Source organism: Pogoniulus pusillus, chromosome 6 (assembly GCF_015220805.1).
Source record: "Pogoniulus pusillus isolate bPogPus1 chromosome 6, bPogPus1.pri, whole genome shotgun sequence".
Classification (NCBI taxonomy): domain Eukaryota; kingdom Metazoa; phylum Chordata; class Aves; order Piciformes; family Lybiidae; genus Pogoniulus; species Pogoniulus pusillus.
In genome coordinates, this window is record NC_087269.1 from 47,714,483 (window position 1) to 47,740,012 (window position 25,530).

Genomic DNA, 25,530 nt, shown 5'->3' on the forward strand with positions numbered 1-25,530 from the left:
TGCACTGACAAATATATTCAGGTGATTCAAGAACAGACATAATGAAGATGGGGATGTGTTCTGGGAACAAAATAGATGGCAGATATGCACAGAAAAAGATCTAGGAAAGGATCTTGAAGCAGCCAGTCAGGGTAAAACACCTGGACTCTTTACTATTTACTGTCACTAAGGCCACAGCCAAAGAAAAAGAAATGAAGTTCACTGTTATCTGAAGGCAGATATGTTCTTCTGAGGCCTGGGCAGAAATGTAGCACATTCACACTTCAGAGAAGCCATGCACACACTATTTAAGAAACAGGAATACTGTAAAAGCATACCACAAGGCAGGCTGCAAGCCTGGAGCCCTCATCCACTTCCCACTATTTTAAAGTACTTGTTGATCACATGATCTAAAACTAACCTTACAAATCCTAAGTGCTCTGCACAAGAGCCTGTATGAATATTTGCTGCTGTAAAGAGATGGAATGATTCGTAAGGTGGATTTTATCTCTCAACGTGGTGCAAAGCTAGAGGCAGCCACCACCACCAGGTATAGGAGGGCATCACTGTGATAGAATTCTTTTCAGGATATTACTGATTCTTTACAAATGACTGACCTAGCATTAAGCCCTACGTAGCAGACCACTTTTTGTAGTCGGCAAGTGCTGGGGGTTTGATGGAGTTTCTTTGCTCACTCTTTGGTTGCGTAGGGTTTTTTGCTCTCTGTTTCTGTGTTCTATTTGGTGTTTGTGGTGGCTGCTGGCTTGCCATTTGGTCCTTTTTTTTTTAACTTACTGCTACTTATTATGCTGCATTTTTTTGATTTTTAAAGCATGTTTACACTCCTGGGAGAGGGCACACACACCCATGTATGCAATTCTTTATGAGTTAAAAACCAAAACAACAAAAAACCAAGAACTTTTTTTTTTTAAAAAAGCTTTGCATGTCAATTCAAAAATGGGACAAATCAACATGAGTAACATCAACTTGCCTTTTTTGTGTGTGGGGGGGATTTACAACTTCACAAAACCTAATCTATCTGGTTGCTACTTTCAAAACATCAAACTGATTCCTGGGAAGCATACCCTCTTTCTTCAGCTTGCCCTCTTCTTCACTGGCAGCACCAAATCAGACATGCAGACTCAGGCCTCAAGACAGGCACTGTTCTCACATGTTGTCCAATTGTCGTATTCCTTTTGTCTTTACCCTCCCATGATCTAGGTGATTGGACTTTTTTTTTCTTGTATCCTTCACTCTCCAATTCTCCATCACTAGAATATTTATACAATTTTATCTTAGGTCATCTGCAGCCATTCAAATGAGTAAAGAAAGGTTTTCTGTTTTAACAGCAGGGAAAACCATTGCACTCCCCTCAAGGTTTACCTACTTGAGAAAAACCTCATTGCCCAGCAACTACTAAAAAACACCAAAAAAGAGCAGAGAGGCTACATGAAGGTTAGCAAGTAATTCTGAATAAATAAGATGATACATCCTCATCTGAAATACAGTGTGCAGCTCTTGAGAGCCAGAAGCAGATTACTGCAGGCAGACCCAGTGCATGAGAAAAAAACAATGCCATGAAATATACGGCTGGCATGCCACAAACATGATAACCAAGCATTACTCTCAAAATACTACAAGATACTATGTTAATTGAAAGTGGTGAGGGGGGGAAGAATGATAAAGATAGTAAGAGAAAATATAAATCTATGCACCCATGTTGTATCTGAGCACAATGGAAAATAAATATACAGCCTGAATGTAATACAACATGTACTCCATAATAATTTATGGAAAGGCTACACTTGGAGCTCATCTGTGCTTTTAGTATGAAAGTACTTCTTGTACCACCTCTAGTGTGGTATGCACCCAGATTACTCCTGCAACAGTAGGGGAACTACCATGCTTTAAACTAATACACTTAGTATTTCCCAGTTTTTGCAGCCAAGGCTTAGGACTCCAAAACCTTTGCACACATTAGCCTATCCCACTGCAAAAGTTACATGCATTTCCTCATAACCTGCCACATTAAGGGATCCATACAGGGTTGGCCTGCCTATCTACACTCACAGAATCAACCAGGTTGGAAAAGACCTCCAAGATCATCAAGTCCAACCTATCACCTAACCCTTCTAATTAACTAAACCATGGCAATAAGTGCCCCATCCAGCCTCCATTTAAACACCTTAAGGGATGGTGACTATGATTCACATCATTGCTAACTCCATGCTGGTCATGCCCTGTGAACACACCCTTTCTAGAACAAAGACAGATTCAGGGAACAATTGCTCAGTGTCTCTCATGCTGCAGGGTACTAAAGGACATTAGAGTAAACTACCTGATGGCAAGGTCAAGACAAAAAAAATATACTTCACAGACACACTGCTGAAGTACGTGACTTGTTACTACAATATGCAACAAATGGAGAAGTTAAAAAAATATCATTTACATTTGCTTGGGTAAATCTCAAACCTCAAGAACTCTTGAACAACATGCTAGCAACTTGCCTGAGGAAGACCTTGAGTTGCAGGTTACTGAGAGCTGAGAGAGTATTCTGTGCACGTTTCCCTATGGTGTGGCAACGATCTTCTGCCCTTTAGTACTTGTCTTACTCTTCGAGCACACTCAAGAGCTGTAATTGTTGCTCTTACTTTGTCTCAGTTTCATTTCTCATTTATAATTCTTTTTAGTTGGGAAAAAATGCTTTAAAGAAAACAAGCAGTATCTAAACCTTAGGTTTACAGCTGTTTAAGTATCTAATGAGAATGACATAAGAGAAAGGGTGGAAGAAAATAATGTTATTTAATCAGCACCACTGATTTAAAGCAGATAGAGGGGATGGGGTTAATTATTGAGTTTGGACTTAAAAAGAAAAATCAATGACATTAACTTCATCCAATCCAAGCCTGAACAGTTATGTCAAACAACCTCCCTATAACTTTGGAGAGCATCTTAAACCATCAAGACAATCAGAGCAGAAGGCGCTCCTAAACAAAGCACGACTCAAAGTAGCTCACTTCCCATTCAGGCAAAACCAAGCGTCAATACTCCTGCTATGTCACAGCTGGAGCAGCACAGTCATCTTTGAAAAAAGACTTTTCCAACCACACTTTTCCAACTGCTTTCAGGCCAGTCGTAAACAGCTACATACAGCATTCAGTACCAGCTTTGAAACTTGATAATACATTTCATAGCAAGTCAAATAGTTTTCTTAATTTCTCTCATGTATAAGACTTCTCGGAAGAATTCACATTAGTTCACTGAAATTTCCTTGTATCTACATCTATTCTGACAAAGCAACAACTGGGAAGTGTGCTTAATGTTTTCATTTGACTTGCTAGCATCTGAAAATTTATTTTCTAAACTGAACCTTTTTTTTTTTTTTTTTTTGGGTTAGGATTAGCTTGCTGAAGCCAGATGACAAGCTGTCTTTTTCTTAAAAGAACAACTCACTGTAACCTTCATATTAAGAAATTCAAATATTATGAACATGACAGTGTTTACTGAAATTTTACCAACATTTTAACTGGTAAGTATACCTTACAGTCCACACAATATATGAAACATCTAGTAACTCAAATGGTCTCACAGGCATGCAACAAACGCTTACAAAAATCTGTGAGCTACCTAGCAAAAATATGTGCAATACTGGAGATAAATTACACTTAGATCTATTGCTATATTTGAACCACCAGTGATGCAAACATGGAGAAAACTATTTGATTGCTTTACTGTGCTTGAGCAATGCTACTCTTTCAGGAAAAGCATGCTAGAAACCACATGGAGTATTCTACCTTCTAACAAAGTAACTTAGACGTGCCAAATAAAAGCATGGGCATTAACTACAGTGCACTAAACTCTTCTATTCCATGCTCGTTGCTCCCTCACAATTAATTGCCTTACATATTGTGAAAAAAGTCACACCTCTTGTGTATGGCAACAGCTGCAGATTGTGTCACTGCTGCTTTTTACACGATTTATGAGACCCATGACTCAGTTTTAAAGACCCACATGACTGTGCACTACCAAATCCTGCTGCTCATCAGCAGGAGAGATTCAAAGAATTACAAGATTAATTTTTATATTTTACATCAAATTACAGCAAGCAACAGAAATTTTCCATGTGGCATAAGCAAATTAAACTACAAAAGACAAAGTACAGAGAACATTATGATGAAGAAGGTTGAGGTCTGAAGAGATTCTATGAAGGATCTCTCTCTGGAGACCTTTGAAGCATTAAGTCCTCTGCTTCCATACACTAGAAATCCAGGATTTTATTGCCAACGTGGAAGAGATCTTTTTAATGTGTCAAGTCAGAGGGAAAAAAAAGATGACAGAAGAATGAAATCCAATTTTTCTGGCTTGTTATTACCAAAACAGCAGAGAGTATTTTGAGGCTGAAGGATCTGTAGTGTTCCATTATTTGAAAGATTATGCCAAATGAGGCAACGCAAAACAAAACAAAGACAGAGCAACCATATGTGTGTCCCCTTTTATAATGCATATTACACCAAAATAACACCCAGAACTTCATATCACAAAGATAAGAGCTTTTAGAAGAGATTATTAAGTTCATAAAAAAAGCAATATAATGAGAAATTTGGGGAAAGTTCTCATCAAAGGTTTTAGTAACAAAAAAACTTTATAGCTACCACGAAGTCAAATGAGTCAGTAGTAATCCTAAACATCTAGGTAGAACACAACTGACATGGACAATGAACCCACAATGTTCTACAGGATTTCAAAAAGATTTTTCATTCTTGTTAAACAAGGGAGTTTAATCCAAAAACTGATTTTATGTCTACTCTAAAACTTCTTACCTTTTGCATCAGGCAAATGTTAACAACTTCTAATTTGCATGGGGCTTATCCATTTCAAGACAGTCATCATTTCTGAGTATTGCTAGGCAAACTTTTCAGTGAAGGCAAACAGGACTCCAAAGCAAATACTACTCAGGTAGAATTTACAGCTAATATGCTTTATGCATTTCATCCAAACTTCCATATTTATCTCTTTAAAGTGAAGGGACTATAAACACATTCCAGATTCAGCCCCAAAATCTAATTCATAAATCATTCTTTTAGTTTATGTCATCGTAAGTATTTAATCTGACTTCAATTAGAATAATTAAGACACAGATGCAAAGCACAAAAGTACACACAATGTCACTGATTTTTCTTTTCAGTCAGCTGTGGGCTACTCTGGCCCTTCTAGTATACATGACTCACTCCGCAATGCTCACTCTTTGCCAGTGGCCATAGCAACAAACCAAGGTTCTTACTATCTTGATCACCCTTTCCTTGTTGTACTAAACCCAGAAATTGATTCCCCTTGGATATTGTGAATTGGCAAAACCAAGTACGCACATACCTAAAAGGAAAATAAATGCCATAATACTAAGACTTTTTTGAGTTTGGTTTTAAGTCTTCTTAAGTATTTTCTATTATTTTAAAACTAAAACCTTCCCACTGTTAAAATTGTAAATACTGAACAATTAGCTCAATTGCTACAGGAAGCCAACACAGCATTGCAAAACAAATGTAATAGTAAGTAGTATCCATTTATAATAAAATACAGGTAACTACTCTCAGTATTAAAATATATATGGTACTAAAAGAAAGGAAGAGACAAAACAGTGAGTGAATTCAGATCTTTGGGGAAAAAAACTTACTGGCTGTAACAGTATTGTTCAGTTACTGTTAGGAGGAGGAGAAAGTTACTCTACAAATCCCATATGTGCAAATATACTGATGTCATGAGCAGAAAGAAGGAAGAAAGAGTAAAGTCAAAAGTCTGCTAATCGCTAATCTAACTGGAGTGGAGCGAGAAGAATGGGAGGAAATGTGGCAGTGTTCTCCCTTCCTGACAATATGTCACTCAGCACAAAAATATCCCAGTCTGTCAAATGTTATGAATTACTTTTCCAAATGAGGAAACAAGAGGAGGCTAGGATGACTCTGTCATCAGGTTAAATACATATTGACAGTGACTCAATGGTATCTTTTTAGCTATTATAGCCACTGATAGCCTTCAGCTTAGAAAGTGGAATTCATGCCCTGGGTAGCAAGCTAGGTGTTGTCTTGTGCATGTTAAAGTCTAAATCTGCCCTTGAATTTTACACTTACACACATTGTACAGTCAGAATTTTTGCTCTCAGGGCAGATACTAACTATTGGGATTCTTTCTAGTTGGTAATATAGACTTAAGACAATTATGGCCTAACAAAATCTATTTTCAAATCTAAACCCAGTAGTTGAACACAGCGGAACGCACAGTAAATGCTCTGCCATAGTCTACAAATGAGTAAACTGTACTTTATTGTGCCAATATTATCACTTTTTTTTTTTCTGAGAATAAATCATTCAAATATGTGTATTCTTTTTATATGGAAGAGTGACAATCTTGCAATATGCCCAGGACCATTTTTTTCTTAGCATTCAAAGATTGATGCTTTTCTCATTCACCTCTAAACACTTTTGTCTTACTTTTCATTATTGTTCACATCTTTCTTCTTTCTTTAGGTCAAAAATCAAGAACAAGAGGTACAAGCCACAAATCTTTTGAACTGAAAAGCTGCAATAGTAAATTATCAGCACAAAGTTCCTCCTGCTCCAGTATGGCATCCCAAGTGGATGTCTAGACAAGAGTTAAACAAGAGAAACACACAGAAACACACGAAATACTCTTCCAGCTGCTATTTTCAGCTTAGAGGATTTCCTACAGAGATCTGCAGTTGCAGCAAGACTCGAGTACTGTTCTGATAACCCTTCCTTCTCAGGTCAGTGGTGATATGACTGCAGGGATATGAAAATTAGCAGATGTGATCAGACACTCTATTTACTGGTAAATTAAGCTGGAGTTACACCACTCATGTTCCTTCTTTACACAGTTTCTTTGTACCTTTCTAAGGTATTTTTGCTGCCGGACCCCTGACCCCCAAGCTACGATATCACTTCAAGAGCAGACAGTAATTACTTTTTTGGGGAAAAAAACCCTTGACAATAATTTTTCTTACAGTTAACACTGATTCACTTCATCATTCTTTGGGTTGGGTTTAAAGCACCAGACTATTCTAGCAAACAGATACTTCCAAAAGACAGCAGCATGCCTACAATTGGACATTCCATGATAGAGGGCATTTGATACAGAGAGCATGACTGAAGTTTAATATAAAATTGATGTGCTGGGAGAGGCTGAAAAAAGCTGAGAATATGCCTCCAATTACAGTGGGATTTAACACCCTTTTCTGACACTTATCTACTAAATTACAATACTGAATAATTTCTGCGGTTCCTTTCACCACTGTACAAGACTTTGTACCAACTCTGCAACTGAGCAAGTTACCACAGGGACATTTTTGCTCAAAAGAAAATAAAGGTGACACCTGCTTTCAATTCTACTGACAGGGCTTTATCATCATGCTGATAAAACTAAGAACTTACAAAATTCATATTCTGAAGGTCTGGGGCTTTGCCACAAAAAGAAGGTCAAAGCTTTCCAGTAGTTAAATCCAATTATTTTATTTAACATATTTACCCTACAAATGTTCAAACACTTGATTCTGCTGAAATACAAACCTCACAGAATCCTCTACAGGAGGTAATTCTAAGAAACTTTAACATTGTCCCACTTTTGTGAACTACATTTTACAGTTCTACTGTTACTGAGAGAAGCATTAAAGACAGGTCCAGTTCTACTGTTACTGAGAGAAGCATTAAAGACACGATTTCCCTTGTGCCAACAAATGTTGGCTCACTGAGGCAGGTAAGACTCTACAGCCCTCAGCAGAAGCTCTCCTCAGCCCATTCTCAGCAGGAGAAGGAAGCACTTAGGGACAGCACTAGTCCTGGGAAATGACTCCTTGCTAGCTATCCTTTACGTTCACGCTCACTGAAAACATCTCTTTCTTCAAAGAAAATGGCATTCTTCCTATTGTGGAAAAATTTCCATTGCTAATAGTTGTTAAATATTTTTCTACACTGAACTACCCTTCATGATTAAAAATCAATAAAATGCTGCAGATTTTTAATTTCAGCACATAGCTCTACTACCTGCAACTGTCTCTTGGAAAGAAGATATTTCAATATGTAAATGAAAAAATAAACCTCTTAAGATTTGACTGCAGTCCTCAAAGGAGAATATAAATTCATATTTAAGGATGACATTCATTCTTACTTCACACTGTAGTGAAAAGTGCTTTAAGAATTTGATACACAAACAGTATCAATGATAGTAAGCACAGCTATAAATGTTAATACTCTTGAGAGCTCTCAATGGATTGTTTCTACTTCACTTGAATTACGCAGACTATCCTCCGTGCCCACTACCTTGCCACTGCTTAGCTGAATTCCTTAAGTTCAACCTTACTGTGAACAGAATTCTACTAAAAATAGGGTAGACTCTCAGGTTATACAGACAGGATATTCGGTACCTCTCTTCTGTCTCACATTTCTTCCATTTGTCGCATTCTTTATGTTTAGTCTTTACTTTTCACAGAACACAGTTGTTCAGCTCGTTATACTCCATATGTTATTAAAAAGACATGCTCTGAGGCATATGCTAAGCCTAAATACTGTCTACTGCTGTTCTCCACCATTTCCAAATTTGCAAGTGAGTATTGTTATACTGCATCTGGCAATAGTACAATTGGCCAAGAATTTTTAGGAGTAGCAGTATTCTGCAATACAACTTCAGTAATTTCAGATAAAAAGCAGTAACAACACAGATTTCATCTGCAGATCTCCAAGAGCATCTCTCTGTTGCTTAGGGACAACATGTTGGGGCAAAATAATCTAGTAAATAGCTGGCCATAATATTCACAATAGATATCAACATAGTCAAACTTTGTCATCCATAGATCTTGCAAAGCTCTTCCTAAATCACAGCTCCTCTGTGCGGTGGGGGTAATAACATGTAGCTCTTGGAGATCTGCAGTCTAGGAAGGTGAGAGCATTTCTGCTGGCATGGCAGCTGGTATAAACTGCCTCTACTTATGCCAGAAGGAAGTCCTAAATCACCCAGGAGGGTTTTCCACAGCAGCTGCATCAGAAAAATCTTTCTGTTGTGGACAAAATCTAAGTGCCCTTAGCTTTTAAGTCCAACCTTTGCAAGGTGTTTCTATCTTGTTCATGTCGCTAAAATGTTTTTGTCAGCTAAGCCCTACCTGCTACCATGATGGTCTGGAAATGCCTTAGGAAGAAACAGTCTAACTATACTTTTCCAACATAGAAATGTCTTTTAAAGCAGCAGTCACTACTTATTCAGAGCATCTAGTATTTCCTTAAGAATGTAACCCTTAATTAAAATAAGAGAGAAAAAAGGAGGATCTTTATTTTGACTAAGCCAGACAGTTTGAAGCACAATGGGTGACATAGTGCACTAGTGACTGAGCATTAGCCCCAGGATTAACGACACACCACAAACCCCCTCAGCCTTGTCCTCAAGGCATAGCTCTCTTCTTTAAAAAGAAACTGAGAAAGCACTGTGAAGCTAAAGCAGATGTCCCTTGAAAAAATGGGATTTTTTTTTTCCTTTGTTGCACCAAGGCCAATCCAGGATCTGTTCTATGTTCTGTAGCCTCTTTCAACTGAACTTTGAGAGCCTGTTTTTGCAATTGGTCAACTCCTGTTTCAAATAAATCAGAAAACAAACAAAGCTGGCAAAACTCTGTCCTTGTGCTTCATAAAGAGCACAAACCTGTAAAAAGTCAATATGCAAGGCATACTGTTTAAGTGTTTGATCAATTACCAATGAAAGCTGTGCACTTTATAAAACACTTTCTTACTGGAAGTACACAATCAAAAGTAGCCTTGAGGTTCCTATCCTGCTTGCAACTCCTGCTATCTCAAAACACCTGTAGTCTACAGAGTAGATCGATGCCATTCAGTACCATTCAGGTTTTGAGCTAAAAGGAATGTATAAACGTATGAATTCTCTTGCACTATGTATACATATTTTAACACTCAGTAATTTTAGCACAGAAGTTACTGGCTTTCAAATAACAAGCACAAATGGGAAGCTTTCAGAGTGATCATTTCAAAGCAAATAATTAATCATAACCTTTTGGAAGCTTTGTATTTAAACAACTGCACTTACCCTATCCCACACAAACAATAACTGAACCTATTATTTCAACTTCAGACTATGCAGTGGGCTACTATAAATAACTCAGCTCTCGAGTTATACACATGAGTATGGTTTTTGCTGTAAGATACTAACTTTCTTCACGTAGAACAGATTACAATTGCTGCAATATTTATATATGACTTTCAATGCAGCAGTTGATGACATCAACACAAAGAATACATAATTTAGGGTTATGCAGACTACAACATATCCATGTATTCATAAGACCAAGTTCAGAAGAATAGTGGAATCCCAAATTTCAATAAATGACTCAGTAGTGACTATTGATTTATTATAAATTTTGGTAGTCAGGATCCAAAAAAAAGCAAGTTACCTCAAATTAAAAAACAAAAATATTTTTCAAGTTTCAGTCTTTAGAACAGTCTTAAATTAACGACTCTTCTTAAACCTTACCAGAGAAACTCTAAAATGAAAATAAGTCATGTTAGAACCAATACTGTTTCAGTCAGACCTCCTAACTCCTCGATTTACTGGTGCTTTAGATTTGAGATTTTGCTCTAATAAAGTTGACATGGTAACAGACAAAATTCTTGTGCTCTCAAAAAGAGAGCATCTAATAAAGATTGACATGCAAGAGGATCTGCAGTAAAAATTTCCCTTCGAATTGATTCACTTCACCCCTCAGAGTAGGAAGGCTTCCCTTTTTAATTTACATTTAAATAGCATGTTAAGTCTGCCCAGACTTTACATATGATTTGAGAATCAGTGTCCCCACAGGCAGAGGCAACTGGGAGCAGAGATCTCTGCAGCAGTCTGCGGGTGGCACGCTGCGTCTCTGTCCCTGGAGGCAGAGCTGGCCCTGGTGAACATCTCTGCTCACCGCTCCCCAGGCTGCTACAAAGCTTGATTCAGCCTTTGCAGACAAGTAGCTGGAAACCAAGAGACTGATTGAGTATTTCAACAGATTTTCGAATTCTAATGAAATAAAACATGCCCTTTCCCCTTGTTGCCCCCAACCCCCACTCCCAAAGCAGTAACTTTAAAAAGGGTAATGCAATCACAATCATTATGTCAATGAAAATTACATGCTGGGTTTATCTCTGTCAGTATCTGTCAAATGCAAAGCACACACATCACCTTTGGAGTAATAATGATGTTTTATCATTTTAATTACAAACATTTTGGAAAACAAAAAATCCCTAAAGTGCACCAATTGGGGTGGTCTGAATTAACAGTAGCTTAATAGCCTAAGGGTAGCAAAAATAGATTGAGCCACCAAATTTCATAGTGGTTATAGCAGCTGTCTTCTTGCCTCAGGGAACCTGGGTATTTAACAAAGCAGACAGCTTGGCATTGGCATCTGATTAGTAATGTGGGTATTGCTGGACAGAATAGGCACAGCTCTATTGTTTCACTGTTTGATTAGGAATTTGGAGAGCTATGGCATCATCTAGCTTTTACAGTTAGCTTCTGTATGTTCGCTTACAGGTACCGTATGAGGGTATTTTCTCACAACACTTGATTCAAGTAGGGAAGATTGTCTTGGACACGATCAATGAAACATGACAGGATTTAAATGTCAGGGTCAGTTGCCTCCCCATTTCTGTGCCAAATTTTTGTTGAAATGACTACATAAATTATTCTAATTGGGGAGAAAAGTGAGTAAGGTGAAAGCCTGTTCTTCCCTTACCACAGGATACAAATTACTTGGAATTTAAAAACATTTTAAACCATCATTTATTCCAGTTAAATTTTACAAGGGAAAATCTCTCTTCACAATAGAAGTCTGAGAGGAAAAATCCAGCTGTTGGGGTTTCTGGAAGAGGGGGATTGATTTTAATTTTTCTAACCCCACAGTAGCCTGAGAGTTTGGGTAACGACTGAAGGTAAGAGAATCTCCAGTTCAAAACCCATCTGCTTAATAGTAAAAATCTTCGTCAGCGTGCTTTATCTAAAAAGGTTTGATCTCAGGGAGTAACCTTAACACAAACGACAGTATTACTCTGAGGTCTGCATCTGAACTTCATACAGCCAAAAAGACCCCCCACGTGGCTCTTCTCTCTTTCATTCTTTAAGTATACATCACAAATTATTGGTGCTTGTTGGCAGAGTTCAAATCACTGAACTCATTGCAAATAGTCTACTTCAGCTAGAAGTACATTCTTTTACTCTATCAAATCCATCTGAGGTAATAAGACTTGATGTTTTATTCAACAGAGCTGAGGAAAATTGTTGCACAATAGGTTAATTCAAAATGGCAGCATAGAAAATGCATCTGTCAGTGGGGATCAAATTACAGGGCAAGCTCCTCTCAATGCTTAGAAAAACAAGCCTGCAGTTCTACAGATTATGTGCATGTGTGTGTTTAAAGGGGTGGGAAAGGAGCTAAATATCTGAGCTAACCTCCAATTAAAGTCAATCATAAAAACAGCCAATTTAATGAGTACGGATTTCTTTGGGTAATTATAACACCAACCACTTTTTTTCTCCCGCTCTTTTAAATCTGTAATTCTGCCTTCTTGTTATTGCTTGCTTTGTCATTAATCGCCTCAGGAACTTGATTTCCTAGCAACAGACTCTGCCACCAAACATTTGGCTCCTGTTCAACATTTTCTTTGTGAAAAATGGCACTGCTATTGCTGCCTGGCTGTTGCAGTTAGACTGCCTGTGTAAGTGCTCTAATAATGCATTCTTCTAAAAACCACCCAAAAATCACATGACAAAAGGAGCCATGACTGAGCTTCACTAATTACTGCGCTGAAGAAGTGTATGTGCAATTTAAGGGCTACTGGGGGAGGAGGAGGAGGACAGGAAAAGAAATGTGCATATTCTTCATATAAATAAAATTAATTAACAGAGGGGAACATTTCGAAAGAGAGTTTTATGATGTTAGACTCTCAGGTTTTTACTGCAAAAGAAGGAGGTACCATCTCGCTTAAATGGGGATGCATTCTCCTATAAAAATCACAAAGCATTCATCTTCAAAGAGTGGCATCTTGAGGATCAACATTAAGGAAAAAAAAAATAAGAAGAATAAAAGAACTTTCTAATTCACTTTCCCACAGAAGTTACTTGAGAAACTACTGGCAAAATTGTCAATACATGAGAAGTTGTATCTAAAATGGTAGTATAATGCACACCACATCCTAAATACATCACAGAATGACATAACACATGCTGGTGCTAGTTTAGACAAAGCTCCTTCTCACACTTGCATCAAAGAAATAAAGCTGGGAATTTCTGTATTTATGAGAGAGAAAGTACTTTTCTCACATTTGTTTTGGAAGCCAGTAAATGGCAGATCTGCTTCCTGGTTAGATACAGAGTCTATCATCTTTGCATAATGAACGCATCACACTTCATCTGTAACTTCCAGGAAACACAATCCCTCAGGATGGTGAACTTCAGGAAGGCTATGTCATCCCAGGCCAGAAAAAAAAAAGGGCTACAACTAACAGTTGTTAAGTGCAGCTTCTTTATGGTTAAGACATTCAGAACAATGTTTTCCTGGCCATAAACCCCACTAATTATTGGACAAAATAGTTTTTCTATGTCAAATGGCATAAACAGCAATGCCAGAAGACTATGGCAGAAGTTACCAGCGGCAAAAAGGTGTCCTAGAGTTATTTTTTTTTCCCTTTTGGGCAGGGGTGTGTGTGATATTTTGATTCCTGACAGTGTCTACATCTCTCATTTCCCATGGTGCACACACAGAGCTAGTACATCTCAGAGAAAAAAAGCCTATCACAATCCATTGTAACTTATCGTACTCATCATAGCAGTAAATTACAATAAAAATGCCTTCGTTGAATAAGCCTCAGAAAGGAGGAGACAGCACAAAAGAAATTTCGTTTATACTTACATTGTTGTAACAATCAGCGTTTTTAAAACTCAAGTAGAATAGCCAAAGCTCATGTAAAATACTGTTACACATTGCTGACATCAATTCTATGTTTTGACAGATTCCTGTTGAAACCAGATAATTCCACCATCAAGCCCACCACACCACCACAGTATCTCCCTGCTTAGATGAGCACTTAGGCACTAGAAGAAACATAAAAATACCACAGAATTTGTTGAAACATACCCGGGTGGCTGGAGTTTTAAAAACTTCAGCAGATAAGCATGTCACATGCCACAAGGCATGACATCTCTAACTAGAAATTCACCCTAAGACTAGAATACCTGGCCTTGAAAAGAATTGACATTAACATTAAAAAAGGACACTTGCCAGTAACTCTGTAAACACAAAAGCGATGCTAAAAGTGTTGAATGGATTTAACTGTGACCTAATAAATCCAAGCAGTATTGGAAAACTTTATTCTTAAGGTGCTACAACAGATGGGTATCCCCACTGAGAAATTTCTGTTACTTGCTATGCAGAAGTACACGAAGAAAATGATTTAAACTTTTATGGATTATGAAATAACAACATCTTATGCAAAGCTGACTGCAAGTGTTACATTCTCTGAACAAAGGTTGCATAGCAATGCTGGAAGTGAGCAACACAACATTCAGCTGCATAGAAATAAGCCTTACAGCTACACTAAAGCACCATTGCTCCTCTGCTCTCACCTACAACAGGTAGAACAGCAGCTCAAGCTTTCGGGCACTGGAAATCCCAAAACCAAAGACAAGATATCATACTGCATAAAGTATGGTGTAGAATTGGTTCCACATCTCTTCAAAGAGCATTGATAAGCATGAGCATCAGCAACTTGTACCTATATGAAATGGCCTGGCAAGGCATCTACGTAGATACTAAGAAAAGCTTTGAGAAATACCATTTCTGACAGTAGGGGTTTAAGCACACAAACTACATCTACAAAGTAAAAACTGAAATACAATCCCTGAAGAGCAATCCACTATTTTCCTTTGTACAGTTAAGAGAAAAGCATTTTGTTAAAGGAAGATCTGTTTGGTTTTTCAGAGCTAAACTGACCCATTCTAACCTAAGAAAGTGAGGAACTCCACTGCCATCTCAACCCAGATTTCCTACATCCCCATATATATCCCTTCTCTCAATTTCTCTGTACTTCTTTTATTAATACCTTTTATTACCTGTTAAAATCACTCTCTCAACTTCTTATTCTGCGCAAGCCCTTTTCTTTATCTCTCACTTCCTTTGCCTGTCTCTTCCCGAGAGGAAGGGGGAAAAGGAGGTAATCCAAATTCTGCCCTGTGGGGTTTCTGCCCTAAAGCCTTAAATGACACCTCCTAAGTAACTCTTATCAGCAGATGAATTCTTAATCAAAAACATCAACGATAAAAATGTATTTGCACTCCAGGCCTTTGTAGGATACAAAAACTGATAGCTACACACCGCAAGGTGCATTAAAAATGTTGAAGCGTTTGTGTGCAATGTAAAATAAAGAGCACCAGCAAGTCCTACAGACTTCAGCGTCACTCAACACAAGGAAGGTCTTAAAAAACCAACCAAACAAAATCACAACCCAATATATGTTAGAGCCTCCTCAGAGATGCTTACAAAACTCAGTGGTACCCTGAGTTTATTGAACATCTCTGAAAGTAAGATGTACAAGATGCCCAAATGCAGTTTTATCACCCAAGAATTCTAAAATGCAAGGCCTGACAAAAAGCAGATTAGAAAAAAAAAATCCTCCCCCACCCCCAAAATCAACAACCACACAAAAAAGGACAATCTCCCCAACAAAACACACCAAGCAGAATTATTTTCAGAGTGTGTCCCATTGACAGTTTCTAAGACTGAACAATGTGTAGTGTTACCACAACTCAACTTCTTCTCATATAAGGGAAAAATCTGAGGAAGAGCTATTTCCTAGCCCCAGTAGGAACCAAATAAAATCCCTCACAGTGAATTCTAATCAGACACCAGCAGCACAGCTAGGTGATCCAGCAAAATGAGTATGACAGACTGGAAGATATGGTGTCAGGGTTAGAAATTACAGCAAGTATATGAGTAATATCTGGAGAAGGGAAAGAAATTGCATAGTTTGACAGCACAGGTAATCTGTCTTAAATTATAGAATGTAGAGTAATTTTAAAGGATTAAAACACACCTTTAAAGTTTGCTATCTTTGAGAAAGCTGGGTCAGCCTCTGTATTTTGCTCCAATGTATGACTTACAGGGTCCTATTCTTTGCTAGTCTTTCTCTAATTTGCCTGCCAGATCTGATTACCAGATGGCTAAAATATATGTATTGTTTTCATTCATGGCAACAGAAGTTGTCTTTAAGGGTTCTGTCACAGCTTTACTATCTTTCCCTTTGTACCTACTCCTCCCTCTGTGAATTGACTAGAGTTCAGAGCTAAGCCTCATCTGAGGGCCATTCTGCTGAATGCTGCATTGAAAAGTGTATTATCTATTCTAGGAAGCACATACAGATGACCACAGGATATCAAAGACCAGTCCTGATGCAGTAACTGCCCTACTCTGCCGAGAAAATAGATTGTTTGATAATCTTAGCACATGGATTTCCAGAATAAGTATCTGTAACTAACATAAATTCTAATGCAATCCAAGAAATAGGTGACAGTTGGGTGGAAAAAAGGAAATGAAAAGCAACATATGCATAGAGCAAGGCCAAGTAAGGTCACAAGAACAAAGCAAAGAGAGAACAGTAAACAAATTAATGACTCAGCTACCCTATACCTCAGGAGCGGCAATTACTTTAAGATGATACTACCTGGTTTTGTTTAAGCTGATAAATGGCTACAAACCTGCAAGTAGAGAAGGTAAATAACAGAAAAGGGCATGAATGCACTGTAGCATGGGGAAACATGTATGGCTCTACTCACTGTCTCCTCTCACTACACAAAGTTACGAATGCAATCTGTAATCTGAAGTGAAAACATTGTCCCAAAAATCTCTTTTCTGAACCCACCCTTGAGTAGCTTTGCTACAGCTGTGAACTAGGTTCTTTCCCCAGCAGATCTCCCTTGGCAGTCAGATGTTTTCCTAATCTGAATTCTATTTTACAAATACCTAACATAAATATTAGCACTTCAATGTTATTTATTTATCCACTAATATACGCACATCATGGGTTTTATTTTAAGCTTAGTGTAATAATTCTCAGTCAAAGCTTGAATGCCATAGAACTGGCATCTGAAGAACAGCTTTCAATATATATGAAAATCAGTGTAGTGAATCACCTAGCCAAAATTAAAGTGATCAAGCTGATTAAACACAGACAAGTAGCTTCAGAACTAAGAAAAAGGCTGTGTCTTAAAAGACACCCCCCCCCTTTTTCACCTCTGGTAATGTTTCCATCTTGCCTGAAGCATTACCGTGAAGTTTCATTTCTCTAAGAGTTACACTGGAAACCTCATGGGCAATTATATCCGAGTGTGGTAAAATCCAAAGTAAAAACAGTGCAAACACCTAACAAACAAACAATCCCCACCCCTGCCAAAGAACCAAGGCCAACCAACCACCTAGTGCAGAACAGCTTTCAGCAACATTTCTTACCTTTATTATTTATTTCATAGAATCCTAGAATCAACCAGGTTGGAAGAGACCTCCAAGATCATCCAGTCCAACCCAGCACCCAGACCTATCCAGTCAACTAGACCATGGCACTAAGTCTACAGCCTCCCTCCAGGTAGCTGTAGACAGCAACTATACTCTTTAAACTATACTCATAGCCTTTCAATATTCCTTTTATCCAAGAGCACTAATTCTTAAGCAAGGCATGCAGAACAGACCAAGGTCTAATTACTGGGAAATAAAAAAATACTCAGAACACTTGAAAAAGAGGAATGAAAAAAAATGAGTAGACAATACACCTACATATTTTTTTGAACCACAGCACAGACATATGGTCATAGCAGTAGGATGCACTTTCTTTGTATACTGTGAAGGTTATAAGCATTTTTTGACAGTTATAAAGGGGCAATCTTGGCCATACAGAAGAATCAATAACAACCATGTAAAGCCTGCAGCAGTGCACACTAACAGGCTGTAGGATGCATTAACCCTAGCTAAAGGAAATAACTATATTTTCAATGAACTTGTTCCTCCCAGATAATCAATTTTTTACACTTCTTACCAGCTGTTCCCACATAGCTCAGGTAGCAGAATGGAAGCAGCTGTCATATAGAATCCATATATTACATGCATGTTAGGAGGTTTTACTCTGTCATAGATGTTTTAATTTTGATCAGCCATATCAACTTGAGAGCAAGATGAAAAAAAAAAGCCACTTCTTTTTAGGTGTGATGCGATCTATACAATACATGAAATTGGCATGAGTCATCCTGGATGGTGAAAAAAGAATACCAATTGTGAATCCACTAATGCTCCATTCTCAAAATCTCTTTATTCCAGAAGTAAGATTTCATCATTAAAATCAGTCTGCCCCACCGCCCACATTCAAGAGATTTGTCACGATCATTGTTTCTGAAATATTGAATTATAAGGTGCCGTAGTAATTACTATGGAATAAATAGCAATTAAGATTGTTCACACAAATAAGCTCAAACTGTTTGCAGCGAATAATTATGCTAATAGTGTTTTTCTACGTAATTTGTGCATCCTTCACAATAATTTACTAGAAAATGTGAAATGTAAATTTGATGCACTACTACAAAAGCTCTAGAAAATGTTTAGTTCGCAGGACGTTTCCCCCATTAATTCCAGAAAGTGCACAACTAAAACATGCTTGTACATCTGTGCATTTAAATTCAAAGAAATCAAACTATTTGAAACTGAGGCAGTAATTTTTTTTCATTGTGTTCCTAAGAAATCATCCTAAACCATATCTAGCAAACATGCTAACTGCTAAAACCTCACCCTGTTGTAGTAATACAAATGTTAGCAATTCGAAAGAAGCTGAACTTACTGCTATATAATAAACCTTGGCCTTTTCCACCAATTTCCAGTTCTTCTCCAAATCAAGATGCTTTTCCTTCTTATAGCAATTAGCAGCAGCAAGGTTTGCTACAAGAGACCTGAAAGCAATTAAAAACCAGGCATTAGATCCTTTTGACTCAAGCTACCACATAATTCTCATAAAGAACAAATTTTATCTAAGATAATTGAAGATCCTAAGGAACATCAAAGCAACCAAGAAAGAGCACCATAACACACATATACTTTGACAATTTCATAGTATTTAAATAATATACTTGAAACAATGTATCAAATACCATTTAAACGTAAACCACATATTAAGTAATTTATTTTAAACCTAGCTATATAATTTATGTTGCCTATCACTATTATACTGTTTATGTGTCTTCATTTCCTTAGAATCAACCTTTTGTTGCATTTTGTGATACTCTTTGTATGGCAGAGTACCTGCAGAACTTTACTGAAACTCTTCCAGTATTTAACACCTAAAAGAAAGTACCTGCTCCAGCATATTTTTTCACTCACTAGAAGCAGCAATTTTATTGATGTCTTGTCTTCATCACTTTCCAATGAATAGCTATATTATTTTAAAATAAGGTGGTGGTCTGGTTTTTTATTCTCCGATAGGTTCCTATTTTCCTTGCAAATGAAAAAGGGTCACAGTTCAAAAAAATTTAGCTTAGCTGTGTACTAAGGTAAGCTGTGTTAAAAGCTAAGTAAATTAGGAATTGCTGAACATTTATTCCACCTCAAAATAGACTCTTTGCACCATCACCATTTGTTTTTGTCCTGTTCAATAAAAAACAAAAGCCCTAAAGAATCTCATGAACACGGCAAACAAGCCTTGCTGTAGACCACTTGAAACAGTCGTCAACGATCATCTCTATAAATTCAACAGATTGAGTATATGAAAAATAAGCCAAACAAGTCAGGCTATTTTTTTCTACATATATATCAAAATATATGGCACAGTTCTGTGTCATTTCATCCCAGGACTAATCTTGGAACATATCTTTATTTCTAAAGCCTAACGGCAGCAAGAATTAACGTGGATTTGGAAAATTTAAAAATAATAAAATTGGAAAATTCTAAGTACAAATGAACAGACCAAAGCTCTGCAGCAGCACAAGTAACAGAGAAGAAGTTACATTCTTAGAGAGTATTATAATTTCCATGACAGGAGAGCCACTGGAGAACCAAGGAAGTCCAAGAAAGAGATGTGCATAACAGTGGTAATCTGTGCAACATATTTAAAAAGCAAATTAAATCTTCCAGATTTGGCAAACCCTAAATGTCTGTCAAGGACCTAGCTGGCAAAATCTTGTCTGTCTATGTATGTTGTGAAGTGAAAAGCAATTATATTCCAGAAAACTATACAAAGACTCTCTTTATGTTTCCTTTCACTTACCACATGCCCCTGAAACTTTAAACCAAGATCTGTATGGTTACATCCAATTGCAGCGATGCACTGCACATGGTGTGCAATAAAAGCTTGTTACACAGAAGACAAAGCAGCAAGCTTTTCCAAATGAAAACTGTAAGTCTAACAGCACTAAGTTCTGCATGTGGGATACAGAGAAGGTATTTTTTCAATGAAACAGTAATTGGAGACAGCTAGAGTGCTTCAAATGAAACAGCTTAATGGACACTCTGTGCATGTGGGTATTTCTGAGCAGAAGGTACAAATCAAAGTTACAGATTATGGCAGTGTGGGTACTAGTTCAAATCCTAACCTTGTCTTATGATTTTCACGATAAACTCTGAGAAAACAAAACTTGTGAATATTGCCAAAATAGCAATCCCTGAGTGGTAATCACAAATTAGCTCAGAACCCTGTCTTGCAAGAACACAGACAAACTTAGAAGAAAGAAGAAACATTCACATCAGGGCATCTGGAACACAAATACACACGGCCACTTACTTAGAAAACCAGGAGTGCTATTAAGCCAGCTCCTCCAAAAAGCAAGAAAGCTGAATTGCCTGAGGAAGTTAGCACGTACCTCAACTATTCATCAATAGTTACCAACTGGGGCCAGGTTGAAGTGGCTGTTACAAATGTAGAAAATGCCGAAAACAAAGAAACAATCAGAGAGCAATTAAAAATAGAGAGCAAGCTTGCTCTGAGTAGAAGAGGGAACGCTGCACAACTAAGCTTTTAGCAACTGCTGGCCACTTTTTTTCTATCTCCTCAAGACAGAAATAAGTCTCTTGGACTCCCTGCACACTCTTAACTGTGCTCTACAAGAGCAATTGAAATGAAGCCACTGTCCCTAGTATTTGAGCAAACACTTCATATTGAAAGAAGTTTAGAGAGTATTAGGTGTTTTATATTAGTAAACCAAAACTACTGCTTAATAAAGTTAAAGAACTTCTTGCAGACATTCCTATGAGTAAGTCTACCAAAACTTTTAAATTCCATTGAGATGCACAGCAAAAGATGCACATATTTTTCCTACTTCATGCCTATCAACAGCCTTGACTTCATTTTCCCATCATGTCATCTAGGAATGATGATTGCTACAGGATGTGTACACAGACACTATATGACTGAATAGAGAGAGAACCACAGAACAGAAACATCTTTATTGCTTGTCATCTTTGAAAAACCCAATATGGATCCTAGAGATGAAGGAGGAAGTCTGTAGACATAACTAATGTCAAAACAGCACATGAAGATGAATGAAATTCCTTTCTTCACTGACTATGTACATTCATGCCTGAGAGTAAGACATTATGTATGACATCAAATTGAGAGGGACAAGTTGATAAGCTGGAGGACAGGGCTCTCTGTCATTCAGTGGATCTTCAAGAGCCTGCACAATTGGGCCAGCGGAAAACTTGAAAGCAAATGCAAAGTTATGCAACTAGGAATAACGTCCCTGTAACCACTATAGCGTGAATGTTGACAGGGTACAACACAGCTTTGCAGAAAAGAATGGGGAGGTCCTGGTGTACCCACGCACAGAAGGTTAATCACATTCTTGTCTATACAAGGAAGCATGAAGCATGCAGTCACAAGTACAAAACAAGTTATATATCCAGAACAGATGAAAATCTCTATTTTGGTCTCCAGAGCTCATCTGGAGGTCTGTGTCCAGGTTTAAGCTTTCCATTACAAGCAAGTCTAGCTGTTGGCCATCAAGATTACTATGGGGCTGGAACACTTAGCAGCTGAAGAAAGGTTTGGTTAAGTTGTAAGATGAGGTTCCTAAGGGGAGATCTTCCTGATGTCTTCAAATATCTAATGAATATTTGCAGAGAAAATGGAGCCAGAATGCTCTTGGACACAAGATAAGAGACAGAAATGTAAGAAAGACACGATCTAACTTTGAAGTTGATCCTGCTTTCTGCAGGGATTTGGATCATTTGTCCACTCTAATTAAAATTGTTCTAGGATTTTACATGTAATATGGAAAATTCTCCCTCCTATGACCCTCAGTCCAGTTCACGTTGCTGTCTATTGCCTTTTCTAATTCTGCCTAAAACATCCACTAGTTTCTCATGAACTTTAGTGTGGATTTAAATTATGGAATGCTACCTTGTTTTAATAAATTCTACTAACAGTTGATAGTGCTTTGAAAGGGAAACAGCAGCTCCTCAGGATCAGTGACTCTGAAAGCTACAGAGGGAAATGAAAAAGGTTAATGGCAGTTATTTTGCTTTCATTCAGACCTAAAAAGAAAACATTCTCCAGGTTAATCAATACTATTTTCGTTATTGCTTCAATATCCAGTATCAGAAAATGTGTATATTTGCAAAAATCAGGGAGAGCTGGTGAGTAGAAGTAGAATCTCAACATTAAGGCAGACCTGACTGACTGGCTTTGAAACCTTTAAAAAAATGTCAGCAGGCAATCATCGAAGCAGTGGTATATAAATTCAAGTATTGTGGGTGGAGAGAGAATGAAGAAAGCAAAGGATCTTGCTCAAGATAAAAGTTTGTTGTCTGCATTATCTCTTTTTGAAATTCTTGTCTTTGTTAATTTTATCACAATAACAAAAATAATTAATCTGATAAGTGATGGCTTACTTGTTCGTAGTCTAACATACAGTCAAATATAAGAAAGGTTAGAGTTCTGGGGAAATTGGTTTTTAATATAGCAAAGACCACCTTAAAAAACATAATAAATGAAAACATGAAAGACAAAATTCAGAAGAAACTCTAAAGATGTAGATATACAGAGCTAGTTATTAGATGAACTCAACAACCACAATAGGAAAAAAATTGCTTTTTTTCTTCTTCTTGTATAAAACTCAAATTAACCTTTTGTCAAAGCTTAGGGCTGAGCTGGCCACTAAACTAGTAACAGATGCTCTCTATTAAGCCCTTCCCCTTTCCAAGTGGGAAAACAAGTGGAATGAGATAGACTCATGGATTGGTAAATCAAACTAAAACAACTTCGTTGAATGTAATAATAACACTGAATGTATATAAATACATACCAGACAAATATGAAACCCAGCCTGCTTTGATGGCAATTATGTCATTATCACCACTGATGTTGCAGGCAGGCACTGGGGAAGTCCCAGACTGGACTCATAGGCAGATGTGAACCAGATTTAGGAGCTAGATTCTGGATCTGGATTCAGGAATACATGGATTGGGATTGAAGGCCAAACAGAGTCCTCCTCAGACACCAGCCATTAAAGAAAAGAACTCAACCCTTGTGATCTTGCAGCTTTATAGTGAATATCATGTACATGGAATGGAATCTTTTGTTGGCCAGTTTAGGATTACCTGTCCTGTTTGCTCCTCTTTACTGGCGCAGCCTTTTACCTTCTGCACCCCAATGTGGTACAGAAGAGTTAACAGTGCCCTTGGTCTGCACACCATTCCTTGGTACTGCTAACATGGAGCATTATCACCTTATCTACAAAAACATGCTGTTAATTGCAGGCAGTGCAATTACTTTGAAGACACATCTGTAAAGTGATGTCGGTGAACAGGATTAGTTCTGTTCTAACACTAACCTGGACACCCTTTCAGCCAGGCTATATGGTGACACCTATCTTCTTTAAACAGGCTACCGCCTGAAGTATATTCCTCATTCACCAGTAAAGTATATGCCTTAGATGCCAATCAGCTTTCACATCTCCTGCATAAACATACTTGTTAACCAGTTTTTGTCTCTCACTTATTTCCTCTCTCCAGAGCAACTAGAAGCTATAAAGTTCAGAAAGAAGTAACATATTATTATCTTACCCTTTCGCTGCCATAACCTAACTTTTGTTTTCTAAAGTATACTATTACTGCCCAGCCACAAACTATGAGGGGCAGCCCTGTGGTCTGAAACCAGTACTAATGTTTTCTGTATGACTCAAATCACAGTTTTTGAAGGTCAAATATTCCAAAGATATACTATGCCAATTGTATTTATATCTTAGGAAAAAAACAGGGGCCCCTGACCTGTTATCACTAGTGATGCAAGCAGCACAGGTTCCTGTTGGTTCTTCACTCTGCTCATAGTAATGGGCATCCACATGAGCTTCCTCTGCCTTCTTCTTTAAGATCTCTCCAAATTTATCTTTGCCAATGCACCCAAAGAAAGTTGCAGCTTTGTAAGGGCTCTGAATCATCCACTGCAAGAAAAAAAAAACACAACCAAACAAAGTAAAACTGAAATGTTTTTAAGAAGACAAACACAAACCAAACACACATACAGACAGAGAAAACCTCCCAAACTCCAGGCAGCATATCTGGTGACTATTCCTTTTTTTGCCTTTTTTTTCTTTCCTCACCATATTTAATTCTGTGCCTACAAAGCACTGTGACACAGACACACAGAACACTTCTAAGCCCGAAGTAAAAAACATCTGGTACATCAAGGAAGGGAAGGTCAGCAAAGAATCAAAAATTTACCCTTAATGATCCAATTGAGTATTTAATACCTAATATAAAACTGAAATACACATAGTTCACTATCAAATAAAGTAGATTAGCACGTTTTTACAAGGTAATTCAAAAGAAGTTGCCTTGCTCAAAGGACATGCCCCTATATTTACATTTAATCAAACAACATATGGTATCTCTAATGAAAATTTGTAGGGAGAAAAAAAAGGGAGAAAAGAAACAAAAAACCCAAAACAGAAACACCCCACAGAACACAGAGAGATAGCACATAAGGAAAACAATACATCTGAAAAACCCAAGCAGCAGCTTCCTGCAGCATTCACAATATATACGAAACCTACATGGTACTGAAAGTAACCATTTGTGTCTACCATTTAATTATACATGAAAAAGGAAATGCTCACCATTTACACTGTGAAACCACACAGGAAAATATCTATCTTTAACTTGATTAAGAGCAGTTTTGTGACTTGAATGGTAAAGAAAGACTGTAGCTGCACAGTCTTGCCATTTCATAATGCTCCTCTTTTATTAGTACAAAATATGTACCATTCAGCTGTAAATCTAACTCTCTTTTGTACTAAGCTAAAAAGCACCATTTTGCAGCAATGTTAAATCAAGACTGAACTAAAATAAAAAACAAAACCAACAACAAACACCAAAAAATGTGAAGAAACAGTCACAGGTCCTACTGTGTTCTGGTGGTGAGTCAACCAAGTGAAGTCATTTCAAGTCACACTAATTACAGTCAGAAAGTTTATCCACTAATCAATAGTGTG

At 37.6% G+C, this 25,530-nt stretch overlaps 1 protein-coding gene across 5 annotated transcripts in view; it reads right to left on the reverse strand.

The window, feature by feature from the left end:
* ADK (adenosine kinase) overlaps positions 1 to 25,530 on the reverse strand; it is a 286,608-nt gene that overhangs the window by 130,438 nt on the left and 130,640 nt on the right. For all 5 annotated transcript variants that reach the window (XM_064145545.1, XM_064145543.1, XM_064145546.1 and 2 more), the window contains 2 exons: positions 24,308 to 24,480; positions 18,891 to 18,999 (listed from right to left, as the gene is read on the reverse strand). In XM_064145545.1, the coding sequence (XP_064001615.1) occupies positions 18,891 to 18,999; positions 24,308 to 24,480 (282 nt within the window). The remainder of the gene's footprint in view (positions 1 to 18,890; positions 19,000 to 24,307; positions 24,481 to 25,530) is intronic.